Consider the following 14,944-nt stretch of genomic DNA (forward strand, 5'->3'; position numbering starts at 1 on the left):
CAGCTCGAATTAATTCGCATTGGTGCAGCCAGTCGAATACGCTATAAGACAGATTGGAAATTTAACATAAAGATGCATTGAACACATAGAATATATCTGACAAAACTTCGATGATTGATCAACTCTTTGATTTTAGTTTGAAATCTATGGTAGAGCCAAATGTGAACTGCAATTAAATCATGACATTAACCATAGATTATCTTATCATAGACTAATAATCGCCCAATAAAAAAATATGGAAATTGGTTATTTTATGAGAGCTTATTTCATGAGCATTATAGATTCTTTATGTGAAATTCACATTGTTTTGCGATTAAATAATCTAAAAACTTTTCTACTGGAATATAAATTTATGGTTTGCGGAATCCATTTATTCGTTCCTTAAATAATACTTTCACCACAATGCATAACAAAAGAATCTTTGTGAATGCATGTACTGAACTTCAAATATGTATATATTTAGATATTAAATCATAGTTTCCCATAGCATTTGCCATTCAAAGAATACCTCGCGGTTTTACTATAATTATAATGAAACAATGATTGTTTTAAAATTTCAGGTTACTACGGGAGTCAATGATTTAGATAAGGATGAGGTGAACATCATCAGTGGTGCCTTAGAGTTAAGAAAGAAGACGGTAGCCGAGGTAATGACCAAAATCGAGGATGTTTTTATGCTGGACTATGAGGCTGTTTTAGATTTCGAGACTGTATCGGAAATTATGAAATCAGGTAGGTTTGAAAACCAATTTGGGCATATATTATGTTATTAAGTGTTTTTGTAATAATTATTGGATTGTAAAATATACACACGGGTGTTCCAGAATAAGATTCTGATGTGAATATTTAGCTGCATTTAACAAGAAACGTTCCTATGAACCTATGCCCTGTTGAATTTAGGCTCAGTATATAGGTTTATAGTTACTTTTCTTCTTAAAATCATCTCTGGATCCACAGCCTCAAGCATTATAATCTTATTCGGGAACACCCTGTATATTTGCAGGAATCTAAGGAATTCAAGTAGGTATGGGTGACAAATCTAGGTATAAATTAAATTTTGTTTCGATTATCTTAATCATTCAATCACAGAGCAATACAGTCTCTTTCAAAGTTAACCCACTTAGATATACAATAGATCCAAGTAATTTTTAATGGAATCCCGCAAATCTTCAGTTGGTATCGAGTCTGGAAAACTAGGAGGATACCTCCCACGAAAAAAAACTCCACCTTAAAATAACCAATGAAGATATTTAACTCCTGAAACCTCAACTGAGTGATAAGCGAAAACTTATAATGTGATGCGGTATATATTTAAAATTGGAATATATCCTCAAAGTTTACCTACCTATCCGCTCGTGAAATGCCAAACCCTGTCCAGTTTCCGGATTTATTTATGTCTTCACCGAATCCAAATTTTACAGGCGAAAACCAGAATGGATTGGCTCGCATTCTCAGATTGAAAAATGTCGATACACGCCGCTGGTTATTTTCGCCATCTTGCCATCGATTTTCACTGCCCCATTTCCGCTTCTAAGTGAGGCATTTCCACTCGCCAAATATCATGCGATCGGCGATAAAAAATAACTTTCTTCGTCAGTAATTCTATTAGATGGAGAATAGATAAATAGAGTGTTTTTTTATTGGGAGTTCAAAGGGATTTTGAGATTCCTTGAATAATGATAAGGAAAAAAGTCCTGTAAACATCAGCCCGCAAACGCTTTGTTATCGAGATACAGGGTGTTTTTTCATCCAACTTAACAAGCCAATTTAAAAGTCCCCGGTCTACCATAGGAAAACACATTTTTTTTTGGCAAAATTCGATTTTATTATTCAACATAGTTGCCTTCGAGAGCGATACAGCGATTATAGCGATCTTCCCACTTTTCGATAACATTTTTGTATTACGATTTGTCTTTCGCTTCAAAATAGGCCTCAGTTTCGGCGATTACTTCTTCATTGGCGCTAAATTTATTTCCAGCGAGCATTCTTTTGAGGTCTGAGAACAGGAAAAAGTCGCTGGGGGCCAGATCTGGCGAATACGGTGGAATGGTGGATGCATAAGCAATTCGAAGCCCAATTCATGCAATTTTGCCATTGTTTTAATTGATTTGTGACACGGCGCATTGTCTTGATGAAACAGCGCCTTTTTTTTTTCTTCGAGTGGGGCCGTTTTTTAACGATTTCATCCTTTAAACGATCCAATACCGCTATATAATAATCGTTGTTGATGGTCTGGTCTTTTTGGAAGTAATCAATGAATATTATACTCTGTGCATCCCAGAATACATGCCATAACCTTGCCAGTTGACTGTTGTGTTTTTCCTTGCTTTGGATTCGGTTCATCGTGTGCAGCCCACTCAGCTGACTGTCGATTGGACTCCGTACTGAAATGATGGAGCCATGTTTCATCCATTGTCACATATAGACGCAAAAATTCAGGTTTATTGCACTTAAACAGCTCAACGTGTATAAGAAAAAGCTGAAAATCATATGAAGCCTGTTAGGCCGAAACCCAAATACTCGTTCAATATTTCTTCAAAATCGAATTACTTTTGGGATGAAAAATAAAGTTTTGTTTCTGATTTGTACCTGAAAAGTACATTATTCTTTTTACCTATGGAAGATTTGGATTAATTGAAAATGAATAATAGGCAAATCAACTTTACTAATCTTTTTTTCTCTCATCTAGGTTTCTCAAGAGTTCCTGTTTTCGAAGGGAACCGCCAGAATATAGTCACCATGTTGTACATCAAGGATTTGGCGTTTGTTGATCCAGATGATAACACCCCTCTAAAAACATTATGCCAGTTTTATCAGAACCCTTGCAATTTTGTATTTGAAGATGTGACATTGGATGTAATGTTCAAAATTTTCAAGGAAGGTAATTGAAAACCTCTAAATTAGTTTCAATCAGTATACACACACTTTTTGTCTTCTCAGGAAACAAAGGTCACATGGCTTTCGTACATAGGGTCAACAACGAAGGTGAAGGTGATCCATTTTATGAAACTATTGGTTTGATAACTTTGGAAGATGTAATTGAAGAGCTCATTCAAGCAGAAATTATGGATGAAACTGATGTGTTCAGTGAGTATCTTCTACAATTCCAGCTTGACATTCATTTCATTCAGCATTTACATAAAATTAAGGGTGTACAAATATCTTCTTCTAATTACAGCTGATAACCGGTCAAAGAGAAAACGTATAGCCGATCGAACAAGACAAGATTTCAGCATATTTGCTGATCGAAAGACTGACTCATATAAAATACGTATAAGTCCTCAACTTACACTTGCAGCATACCAGTTTTTGAGTACAAGTAAGCTGAGATGAAAAATTTGTTGAACGTTTATTTATTTTGTTTTTTCTCTAGGTGTTGAGTCTTTCCATCCTAATGTTTTATCTGAAACTATATTGAAGAGATTATTGAAGCAAGATATTGTTTGCTTGATAAAGAAAAATAAGAATTGGAGGTCAGATGCTGGTTGTATCATATACCAACAAGGGAAATCAGCTGATTACTTTGTGTTAGTTCTTGAGGGTCGTGTAGAAGTGACGGTTGGTAAAGAAAATCTAACTTTCGAGGGTGGACCATTCACATACTTTGGTACACAGGCTCTTATCCAATCAATTGGTGTTGGTGAGTTTTTATTAGGTTATGTTATAGTTTCTTTTCTCTTTGTATTCTTGTTCCTTTCGAAACATTTCATTTTGCTCAATTCATAAAAAAAAATTATCAGTATTTTTCTTATTGTTGAGGTATGATGTATGTATGAACTTTCAGCCGAGTCACCTTCAATTCCAACTTCAACACTGGGTAGTCTGGAGTCTTTAAATATTGATAGTTTATTGAAACACTCATTCCAACCAGACTATACAGTCCGAGCATGTACGGAAGTTTTATACCTATTGATTAAACGCAGCTTGTACCTTGCTGCAAAGAGAGCCACACTTATGGAAAAATCTCAGAAGGACAATCAAACCACCGGTGAACAGTTTGATGAAGAAGTTGATAAGGTAGGCATGCAGAAAGAATATCATTCAACCCCACTTCTCAATACTTTTCCATATAACTTCATTTCAAAAGCAATATTTTCGAGTGAATATTTGAAAAATTACCAATTTCGGCTTCTTGTAAACTGAACATTTCTTTTTTCTGATTTTGCAAATGTCAGTATCATCTTCTTCATTTTTTCTTTTAGATTTTTGATTAAATATTTGGTTAGAAGCTATATCATTGTACATTCCAATGCGACTTGGCGTATGGGAGGTAAATATCAGAAGTGATGAAATGTTTGCATGAATTGCTTTAAGGATGTACAAAATATAATATCAGCATGCAACTTCCAATCATGAACCTCTCAGTTTCACTCATAATGAAAAGAAAATGTGCAAAATTTAGAAATCAGCAATTTATATATTTGTGCATATATCAGTGTTCATTTAGTAATTTCTGCAGAAAAATGGCAATATATCATCGGAAATTTTTTTCAAAGATCAGCTAATTTTTAAACACTACATGAACTTCAATTTTGATGCCTTTTTTTGTACAAATTTTGTCTCCTTAATATTTCACCAAATCTTGCGTCTTTAATATTTATACTAGGCTATTTGACGCCATAAAAAATATTGTCCCATTCATTGACATTCTCATTGATTAGATTTGTAAGACTGATATTCTGGGTGTAACCAAAAATAAGTTGAAGCATTTAGGGGTGAATCCTTGTAAAATATTCAAGGGGGCTTTTCATGTAATATTTCCTTGAAGAATTATACGCTTCCAAAATTGACAAAAAAAAAATATTTTTATCAGTCATTGTGAACTCAGATTCACCCTGCATTATAAGAAATTTTCCTCGTTTCGAAGTGCTGAAGACCATTTAACATTCAGACCAAATAATTCCTGTCCCTAATTTCCTTTCCAGTTCATTATAACGCTGTCAGATAAGTTGATAACGGAAAGTACTTCATCAGTTTCTTTGGCTGAAGAAACTATATTTCAAGAGTACAAGAATTATGATGACCTGATTGAGTGAACTTTTCAGGTAATCATATTCTTTTCACAATGGTGCGTTCAGATTCTTTGTTCGGCAAACATAAAACGTATAAAATGTCCCCCTACGATCCAAAGTTTACGTCTCTATGCATTTTTAGTGATTTTACATAGGGGCCCAAATATTAACCTTTTCAGTTTGAGACACTGTATAATCTCACTCATCTAAATGTCAATTTGTACTACAAAGCATAAGCCAGACGTCCCAAATTTCTCAATCCTGTCATTCATTATGAACTGCAAGTTCAATTTCTACCGATGTGTTGACAGGGATAATTTCTTGGACGATTGTAGAATGCGCCGGCGTGAGATCTGAACGCACCCCAAAGTTTCACAAAATGTCAAAATGCGCACGACCTTTACACATGAGCAACACTATCATTGCTCATTGTCTCAAATACGGTAATGGCTGTCAATATGGAAATATATAAAAACTCCATAGTTAATTGGAGGTGAATATTACGATGTGAAAAAACGCTGATATCTTGTCAATAACATAGTGATCTGTGCTTCATATGCTACTTAATGTCCAAATTATCTTATCAGTCCAGGAACTTTCTGGACATTGCCCACCATTTACTATTTCAGTAATATTTGAAATATCTTTGAAGTCTGTAGTTTAAATTTTCCAACTACTGTGTCAAAATAGTACCGGGAATTGGTCAGTGTTAAATAAAATATTATTCATCCAAATTTATTGTATCGCCTTCAAAGTAGAAATAATAAAATCAGATTTGATTATCTTAGGGTCGATTGGCTGGGACTCAGTCCTAAGATATTGATCTCTGTTTTCATTTCTTTGAATTATGCAATACTTATAAGCTCTTATAAGAGCTTAACTGGTCTATCGCTACTCACCTCTAGTGACAACACATTTTCCTATTGTTAACTCTCAACCTAGATCACTGAAATTTTGCTATGGAGCTGTTAAATGGGAAAAAAAGTTTTTATGATCTGATAACCCTATGAAGCCAAAATGTCTTTTCAAGATGAACTGATTTGTTTAGAATCTTTCAGTTATTTTCAGAGATGCTCCAAGATGCAAAATATACATATAGGATATGCATAATGACCAATTCCTGGTACTCTCTTTACTACCAGGCTCTGAATTTTAAAATTTCGTTGTTGTGTTAGATGGCACTTATTTATTGACGCGTTTTGTTGACACTGCGATATATTATACAATAAAAAAGTGTTCATTCGATTTATAGAGTTACACCAAATCACTAATTAAAATATTTTCCAGCTTTTGCATTCGCTTGAAGAAGATGGTAGCACAGGTGCTGCAACCCCAAGGAAAACATCGAAAAACGTTATCCAGGCTCAGGGAGAAGCGGAGAGTATGAACGCCAAGGTGGCATCCTCAAGAAATGCCTCTATATTTAGTAACACGAGTCCTCAGAAAGACGTAAACGGGCGTTTAAGCAATGCAGACCTGCACAATGAATTGCAAGAAACGGAAGAAGAAATGTCGCTTTTGTCGAACAAGTCATAACACATATGTTCTGACCTTGCTCCATCAAGGTCAAGTTTTACCCATTCTGCATTTTTTTTGTATATGAGGTTTTTGTAGGAAAAATGAGGTTTGGGATTAAACATTGTTAGAGCTGATGCAATATTGACAGAATAATCTGAAAACAAAATTTCCTTCCATACAAGGCAGTGTTTATAGTGTTTCCTTTTGACTAAATAGAACATTGTTGTCAGTTCGTGGATTCGAAATATTTTATAATATGATTTCTTACAATATGTTCAGATCGACAATTCTTCAATGTGAATTGTTTTTTATTCAATGGTGGAACATGAAAAATATGTGCCGGAACAATGTTGATACAAAATGCAGAAATTGATTTGATGGGTGCTAATGCTACTATACTTAACATAGGATAGAATGTAGATTTAAGTATTAAAGTAAATTTTCGAAATTGTTGAATTTTAGATCGATTATAGATGTTCGATTTATGCAGTACAAAGTTAATATTGTTGAATATAATTACTAAGATAATATCATATGTCTGCAATAATACACTTTCATATCAATTCGTCATATAATTTCATTTGTATTTAAATTGTCATTCGGAACTTATTCTGTCACTAATCGGTTACAACTTTGTAAAAATCAATGTTGATATTGATTGGAGGTAAAAAAGGTTTAATTAAGCAAAATTAATTATTCAACACTACAATTGTTTTGTCAACTGCATGTTGACATGTTAATAAGGTAATTATTATGGTTATTATCATTCTAATAATGTAGAAAAAGGCGAGATTTGGAAATTGGGTTTTTTCCATCGATTCAGATCTGTCTAATTGTTGAGCAGATTGTGTTCTTTTTGTACCTATTTATTTCCATTGTTTTCAGAAATTTAATCTATTGCCTTTATTTCACCTCATTTTTTTTACCTATTTCTATATTTGAGGAAACCAATGAAGATTAAAAAATGGTAACGATTATCATCTGAAGAAGTCAGCAGGTAGTTGATAAAAGAGTAATTGTGTTGAATAAATTTTGTCGGAATAAAGATATTTTACTTTTATCAATATCGAGTTGATTTTTTTCAGAAAAAAATGGAATGTGTTTACGTGAAATGAAATCGAATTTTGCAGTGAGAATTTTAGAAAAATCAAGGACAAAGTAGTTCATGGACCATTCAGATGTGCCCTAGTTTTTATAAAATAAACGTGTCATTCTATAGTCGGCTAGAAATAAATGTCAATGACGGATGCTTTTCTTGAAAAGTTGGTAGATATAGAGTAAATAACCATAGGTTGAAAGCTAAGCAATATCTTCAAAAGTTCATGGCCTACTTGGTGTTATTTTTTTTTAACATACTCTCCACTTCAGTAGGTAAAGAATGGTCGCAATATTGTTTTTTTTTCTCAAATTATAGAATTATTGCTGACAATATGTAGATCTTAAGTCGAGCCAAAAGTTTTTCTGCACTAATTAAGAACACCAGTAAAGTTTTTGATCCCAGTATATCTAATTATTATGAAGACCATTTTTTGGATTATATTTCTATTTTCAATATCAGGCTGTTCTGTTCCTTCAGTCAATAATGTCAAATTCAGTTAGTTATTTATTTCATTCATTCAACTCGATACTCTATATTTTTACTACCATCACACTTGTACGTTAGTTTATATAACTATTAAAATTCTAATGAAAGTGATATATGAAACAATACAGAAATATTGCAAATAAAAGATAAAACTATGGTCGTCAGTATTCCAGTTACGAATTTTCAATAATAGTTTAGTGAATTCAATTTTGAGTCCAGAACAATACTCGATCCATTTTTATTCCTTCATCATATTTCATTACATTTGTATTAAGTCATCTTTTGAATTCAATTTATTGGTTTCTCAATTCGGGAGAATCCCAAAATAGAATTTACTTAATTCTAATATAGCTAAAAGAATTATTTTCAGGACCATATATGATTTTTAATCTCTAATTGTTGGAATAATGATAAATATTTCCATTAAAAGCTTAGTTTACTTCTGTAGATTGGCGTGCTTTATAAAAATGCTTTTATTTCTCTCTTCGTATTCACTTAAAAAAATGTACTTTTTATTTAGTCCTTAAGTTATCCAAAGCTTTGTGTTGTACTTAAATGCTAACATAATTGCTCATTTTATTTTGCTGTTATCATTTTTTTTTTTATTTTAAATTTGTTATTTGGAGTTTTTTCATATTTTCTTGTTATAGATTCAAATTATACACAAAATAAAAGTAGTTTTTAAAGGTGAAAACTTATTTCTTTAAGCCCTGAACACTGAATGTCGTTTATAGGAATTGTTGCAGTTGGTTCCACAATCATCAAAACATTCAGATACCAACTTCAGAATTTGTTGCAAATTCTTTTTGTCCTCTATTGACTGAACATGGTTGAAGTTTCAGAAAAAAACACTGGCAGAGCCTTATCATGGGAATACAGATTATTTAACAATTTCATTGCTTAGGCATATGAAATTCTATTAGCACAAAGGAATAAGTGAGACTAACTGGGTCAAAATCTATTCTATACAGAATCTGAATATCTTGGTAATATGCATAAATAGGTAAAATCCATCGCATGCTACCAGAGTTATATTTATATGAAATTTTTTCTTGAAAATTGAAGAAATATCCATCTGATCGAACTGAAATCAGTTGCTTAATAATGAATAGGAGGATGTTTATGCAATATTCGTCAGAATCATTGAGAGATTAAGATTAAAAAAAAATCACTCATAGCAAAAAATTTATTTGTAAACAATTTTTGAATTTCAATTACCCGTTTAATCCGAAATGGACAATCATGAATATCCTTTATCGATGATTTGGAGTCTTCATATAATGGCATATATCGAAGGAGTGTTATCCTTTATTTTTAATTTTTATTGTTCCCTCAAAAAAATTACATTATGTTGAAGAATCCCGTCATTTCAGTAGTATGTCTCAACCCACAAAGTTTTAACTTTTTTAACAGATTTGTGATTACAACACTGAATTTGGTATATTGCAACAAAAATATACGGGTGAAGTATCATGAAAAAAAAAATTACATATGAATTTGAAAAAGCGCGTGAAAAGGTCTTCCTGTCTGTGCTTTTCTCATTTTTTTATGTTACGCATTTGAGCAACTAAACTCAAAAAATATATCAGCTAAGAAACGCCTGACTGATAAATTTTTCTTCACTGACAGTACTCAAAGGAATTAAAAAAAAACCGAAAACGAAAAAAGTTCCCTCATATGAATAGTTCATTGATCTTCTGTCACCTTTTAACTGTCATGATAAGCCAGTAAAACAAGAATGTATATCATCATCGTGAACGTTCACCTGATTTAGAAAAAAGAAACAAAAAAGTATTTCCTTTACTTGTTAATAAGTAACATTTCTTTCAGAGCTATAACACTAAAAAACTCATACAAAAAAATTTCTCTTTTTTAAAAATTTATTAATTCCAAGAAGGATGTTTTTAAAGATCACAGGATACACGATAACACATTTCCATACAACAGAGAACACAAATGAAAATAGAATATATTGCAGACCCCAATATCCTGTTCTGTAAACTTTTCCAAACATTTTTGCTCGTCTCAGTTCGGCTATGGCGTCTTGGTGGGGATGGTCTAAAAATATTCCAGTTAACTTTTAAGTATAGGTTCGTGTTTTAGTGGGAAACTCTAAACCAGGAGCAACCTTATAAGGGGGCTCATGCATAAATTATCAACGCGATCTGAACATTTCCAATAGGGAAACAGAGATATATCTTTCATTAGGCACCTTTTAAATTTTCATTAAGCAAGTCATCGGGATGAATGAATTATAGATATTACGTTAGGTTTATCCATATTCCCGAAAAATTACCAAGCATTTGAACAATTAGTGTCAAATGTTTGTTAAAATAATTTTGAACAAATTAGTTGGCAACTCCTTCATTTTCAATTTAATAAATCTTCAACAGTAATAACAATAAGAATTTCATTGAATTGTTAGCTTTATTATTTTGTATAATTAAACTTGAATTATTTGAGAAAAAAATTTGGACCCACTCTAACTGAAATTTTCAGTTTGGAATGTTTAGAATCCAGAAATCGAATAAAAATAATCTTGTCTTGGGCTTTTCTCAGAAAGTGTAGGATCTGCTTGAATGAAAATAATACTTCTAGCTCTAAAATAAGATAATTTTGAAAGCTAATATTCATAAAAAATCTTAGGGACTTGAGAACACAATCAGAAAATTCAGAAGTTAGTATCATAAACAGATCTATTTATAATGCAAATAATAAAAGACCACCTTCATGACAGAATGTATCAAACTTAGCCCTCTTCTAATATCAGCTTATTCATAGCATTATATATGGGTCTTTTATTAAATAGGCATTTGCTATGCAAATTAAGGGAGGTCCTATTCCGAGTTGCACTAGGAGTAAAAAAATTGTGTTTGTTTGAATAATTCATTTTACGGTAGTCTAATTCATTTTCAAGAACAAAGGAAAGATTATTTATTTTGTTTCAACAAAAATTTCAAAAAATCCAATATTTATTTTTCACCGAGTTATCCTGACTATATTTTTTGGGATTCTCTTTCTCTAGAAGTGAACCATCATAAAATTCATGTTTTGAAAAATTATTATTATTTTTTTTCGATAATACCAATAATTAGTGTTTTTCTTTCAATTTGTTGTTACAGTTCCTATCAACTTCATCTAGTAGTTTTTGTATTAGAGTAGTATTATTCACAGTTGTGTTGTAATACAGAAAATCTCGGAAAATACTTATCAGAGTAAATCATATATCTATTGATATACTCATTATTTATATAACTGACACTATAATGACCTCTACATTGACCCCCTAAAGTAGAATAGGTACCGTAAAACCGGGTGACTTGAGACTGTATGGTGGCTTGAGACAAAACTTCTCGATTTCCTAAAAGACGTGGCAACATTGTTGAACGCGATTGTTTGATGAGTGTTATTGGTGCGTTGGTAAGCACGTGGTCAGGGCTTTACGATACAGAGCGATTTGGCGGTTTAAAACAGGAAGGTTACGGTTAGTGGCTGTGAACGTGATACCACCTGTTCGCGCTTTTACGATATCGCTGGAAAACTTCAAGTGGATCTCCATTAAGGTAATATATTTTTATTATTCGATGTTAGTCAGTGTGTTTCTACAATCGTAGTGATTCTCAATCCGTACATGGTGATCCCTAAATATTTTTTTATTTATGTCTTTTTGACTATTTTTGCAAACAATCCAATTTTGTCGGTGAATTGAGACAATGTCGCAAGTCGACCTCAGTTTTACGTTCCACTTTTTTTTTGCAGATGGGAAAATATCAGCGCCTTGTCGCTTCAAATTACAGGCGCTATTCAGAGGAGAGCCTTCAAAGCGCCGTGCGAGATAGAAAGGCAGGCATGTCACTACGAGCAGTGGCGAAAAAATATGGAATCCCAAAGGATACGATTGACAGAAGAGTTAAAAATCTCCATACATTAAAACCGGGTGGACAAACTATACTCACCTCTAATGAGGAGCAGAGAATCGTCAATAATCTCCACCTGGCATCGCAATGGGGATTTCCTTTCACATCACTTGATGTGCGATACATTATTAAGGCCTACCTGGACAGCAGTGGACGGGTAATTCAAAAATTCAAGAACAATTTGCCAGGAAGGGAGTTCATGAGGAATTTCCTACAAAGACATCGCCAAATTCTCACCCAGCGCTGGTGTGAGAATATTAAAAGGGTGAGAGCTGGCGTAAATCGCTCAACAATCAATAAGTATTTCGACGAATTAGAGAAGAGTTTGGAAGGAATTCAGCCTGATGCAATAATCAATTACGACGAAACAAATATGACAGACGATCCAGGCAAACAGAAAGTAATTGTTAGAAGAGGATGCAAGCACGCTCATCGAGTTCTGGATAGCTCTAAGACCAGCCAGTCACTTATGTTTGCCGGTACTGCTTCTGGATTGTTGTTGCCCCCGTATATAGTATATAAAGCCGAACATTTATACACGACATGGACTGAAAATGGACCTGCAGGTGCTAGATACAACAGGTCAAAGACTTCTTGGTTTAATGAAGCCATTTTCGAGGACTGGTTTAATACTGTTGTGCTGCGATATTTTGCGAAATTCGATAAGAATGAGCCAAAAGCATTGATTGGTGACAATCTGGCTAGTCATGTCTCCCAAACAGTGATAGAGTTGTGCAAGGATAATAACATAAGGTTCATTCTGTTACCACCCAATAGCACTCATTTGTGTCAACCATTAGATGTGGCATATTTTCGCCCTCTAAAGCGCGCATGGAGAGAGGTTCTCCTCGAATGGAAATTGAAAAATCGAGGTGTAGTTCCTAAAGACATTTTTCCTAGACTTTTAAAGAAGTGTTTGGATGGAATGAACGTAAATGACAGAACGTCGAAGAATTTGATAGCTGGTTTTTCTGCAACAGGTATATATCCCATCGACCGGACCAAAATACTGAACAAGTTCCCAAACGAACCTGAGGAGCCTCAAGACAATGATTTTGTTATTATCGACAACGCCTTTGAAATTTTCTTGAGAAATCTTCATACCAAAGAGAGCACAACGACTTCAAATAGGCGGAAAAGACTTCAAGTGGAACCTGGTAGAAGCATAGAACAAGCGGAAATACCTTCCACCACCACACAGCCAGATGGAGAACCTGTAAATGACTCCAGCTTACTTCAATCTGAAGATGAAGAACTCCCCAATTTATCCGCCATTCTGAAAAAAAATAAGATCGTTCCAGCAGAGAAGGCCTCAAGTGATTCTGAGGGATCCTTTTCCTGTCAAGACTCTTCAGACACTCCAGAAAATTTTGACGAAGATGTAGACTTCGTCAATCCATCCAATATTCTAGTAGATGACTTCGTTCTAGCCGAATTTAATTACAACGCACCTCATCAAAAATCCAAGTCAAAGAGATTCATTGGGAAAATCAAAGAAATTGATAACAATTTTAGAACTTTCCAATGTACCTTTTTAAGGAAAGCAACGACGGGAAAAAACGTTTACGTTTTTCCTAACGTAGAAGATATCTCTGAAATTACTGCGGAGCAGATTATTTCTAAACTTTTTCCCATTAGTAGCCGCAGGGGAAGGTACACCTTTTCTGTGGAAACTTAGAATGGTATTCCCAGTAATATTCTATTTGTATTCATTTTTTTTGTAGTTTTACATTGAAATTTTTCATTTTATTTGAGTGTTTAGAAATTGTTATTTTATTTTAAATAATTTATTATGTTTTCTTAATGATCTCAAACATATAGATCTCAATTTTCTTGAATAAATGCTATTTTTGATAAACTAAGCTGTATTTATTCCGAAAAATGTCCCCAAAAACATGACAACAGCCTCTACCAATTTCAGCCGTCTCAAATCGGCGTTTTGAGACGGGTGAAATGCTTTTAAAATGTGATAATTTGCAAGTCTCAAGCCACCCGACCCCCGCTGGTGACTTGAGACACCCACTTAAACAAAAAAAAAATTTTTTTGGAGCCACTGAGAGAATTGAAAGTTGGTGCTAGTTATTGTATAAACCAAGACTCAAAATTTGACGCCAGATTCAATAATATAACCTTAACAGTTTTTGATTGACGCGCTTTCAAAGTTGAAAATTGTCTCAAGACACCCGGTTTTACGGTATTGTTTTTATTCGTAATTTCAGGAAAGGTGAATTTTGATTTATTGGCCTGTTTTTCCAAGTGTCGAACAAAAGTGTGCCGATAATTAATAGACAACCACATCTGTCGATTCACTTTAATCAGCTAATCACTTGGCAACATTCTCACTGGACATCATTGACTCTATGAATGATTTAGGCAAGAGTTCACAACATAGTAGAGATAATGTTTATTCATTTTCTTCGCCTCTCTTCCTTCTGTAAAGGCAGTCATAAAGATATTTTATAAAGTGTAGAAACATAGCTTCACACCTCTTTCTCAAGAGCCCCTTGATTTCAATCCATATCGTTGAATACAAACCTTATAGTATACCTTCTTTAAAAGGGTATAATCTTCAATCTTAAGATTCTAACTTACAAATTGCTGAAAAGCAATTATGTTAAATCAGGGGCCTTTGAGAGTTATTTGTTGAAAAAGCCATGTGTTTAACAGTATGGTCATACATACAGATGATGACCTCTTCTAATGATGGTTTTGTATGAAAAAAAAATCTTAGAATGATATGATTTGCCATATTTTATCAAAGAATTCTACCGAATTCCAGAGAATGGATAAAATCCATCAGATTGCTCCCGAATGAAATTTTGTTGTTCCAATAATTGAAAAACTAACCAACTAATCGAACTAAAATTGAAAAATTAGTTGCAAAATAGCAAGAAAAATTTCATGAGGACTAA

At 33.4% G+C, this 14,944-nt stretch overlaps 1 protein-coding gene across 2 annotated transcripts in view; it reads left to right on the forward strand.

Moving 5' to 3' along the window:
• Positions 1-8,809, forward strand: part of LOC123676824 (unextended protein) — a 29,026-nt gene extending 20,217 nt beyond the window's left edge. Inside the window, exons 4-11 of one of the 2 annotated variants that reach the window (XR_006747005.1) lie at positions 561-732; positions 2,690-2,881; positions 2,941-3,087; positions 3,179-3,319; positions 3,374-3,640; positions 3,785-4,017; positions 4,203-4,270; positions 6,300-6,358. Coding sequence is in view for 1 of the 2 variants with exons in the window: in XM_045613060.1 (XP_045469016.1) it covers positions 561-732; positions 2,690-2,881; positions 2,941-3,087; positions 3,179-3,319; positions 3,374-3,640; positions 3,785-4,017; positions 6,300-6,548 (1,401 nt within the window). In the remaining variant the exon portion in view is untranslated. Of the gene's footprint in view, positions 1-560; positions 733-2,689; positions 2,882-2,940; positions 3,088-3,178; positions 3,320-3,373; positions 3,641-3,784; positions 4,018-4,202; positions 4,271-6,299 lie in introns of both variants that reach the window. The other variant, XM_045613060.1, reaches the window with a different exon arrangement.
• The last annotated feature ends 6,135 nt before the right edge of the window (positions 8,810-14,944 follow it).

This window comes from Harmonia axyridis, chromosome 3 (assembly GCF_914767665.1).
Source record: "Harmonia axyridis chromosome 3, icHarAxyr1.1, whole genome shotgun sequence".
Lineage (NCBI taxonomy): Eukaryota > Metazoa > Arthropoda > Insecta > Coleoptera > Coccinellidae > Harmonia > Harmonia axyridis.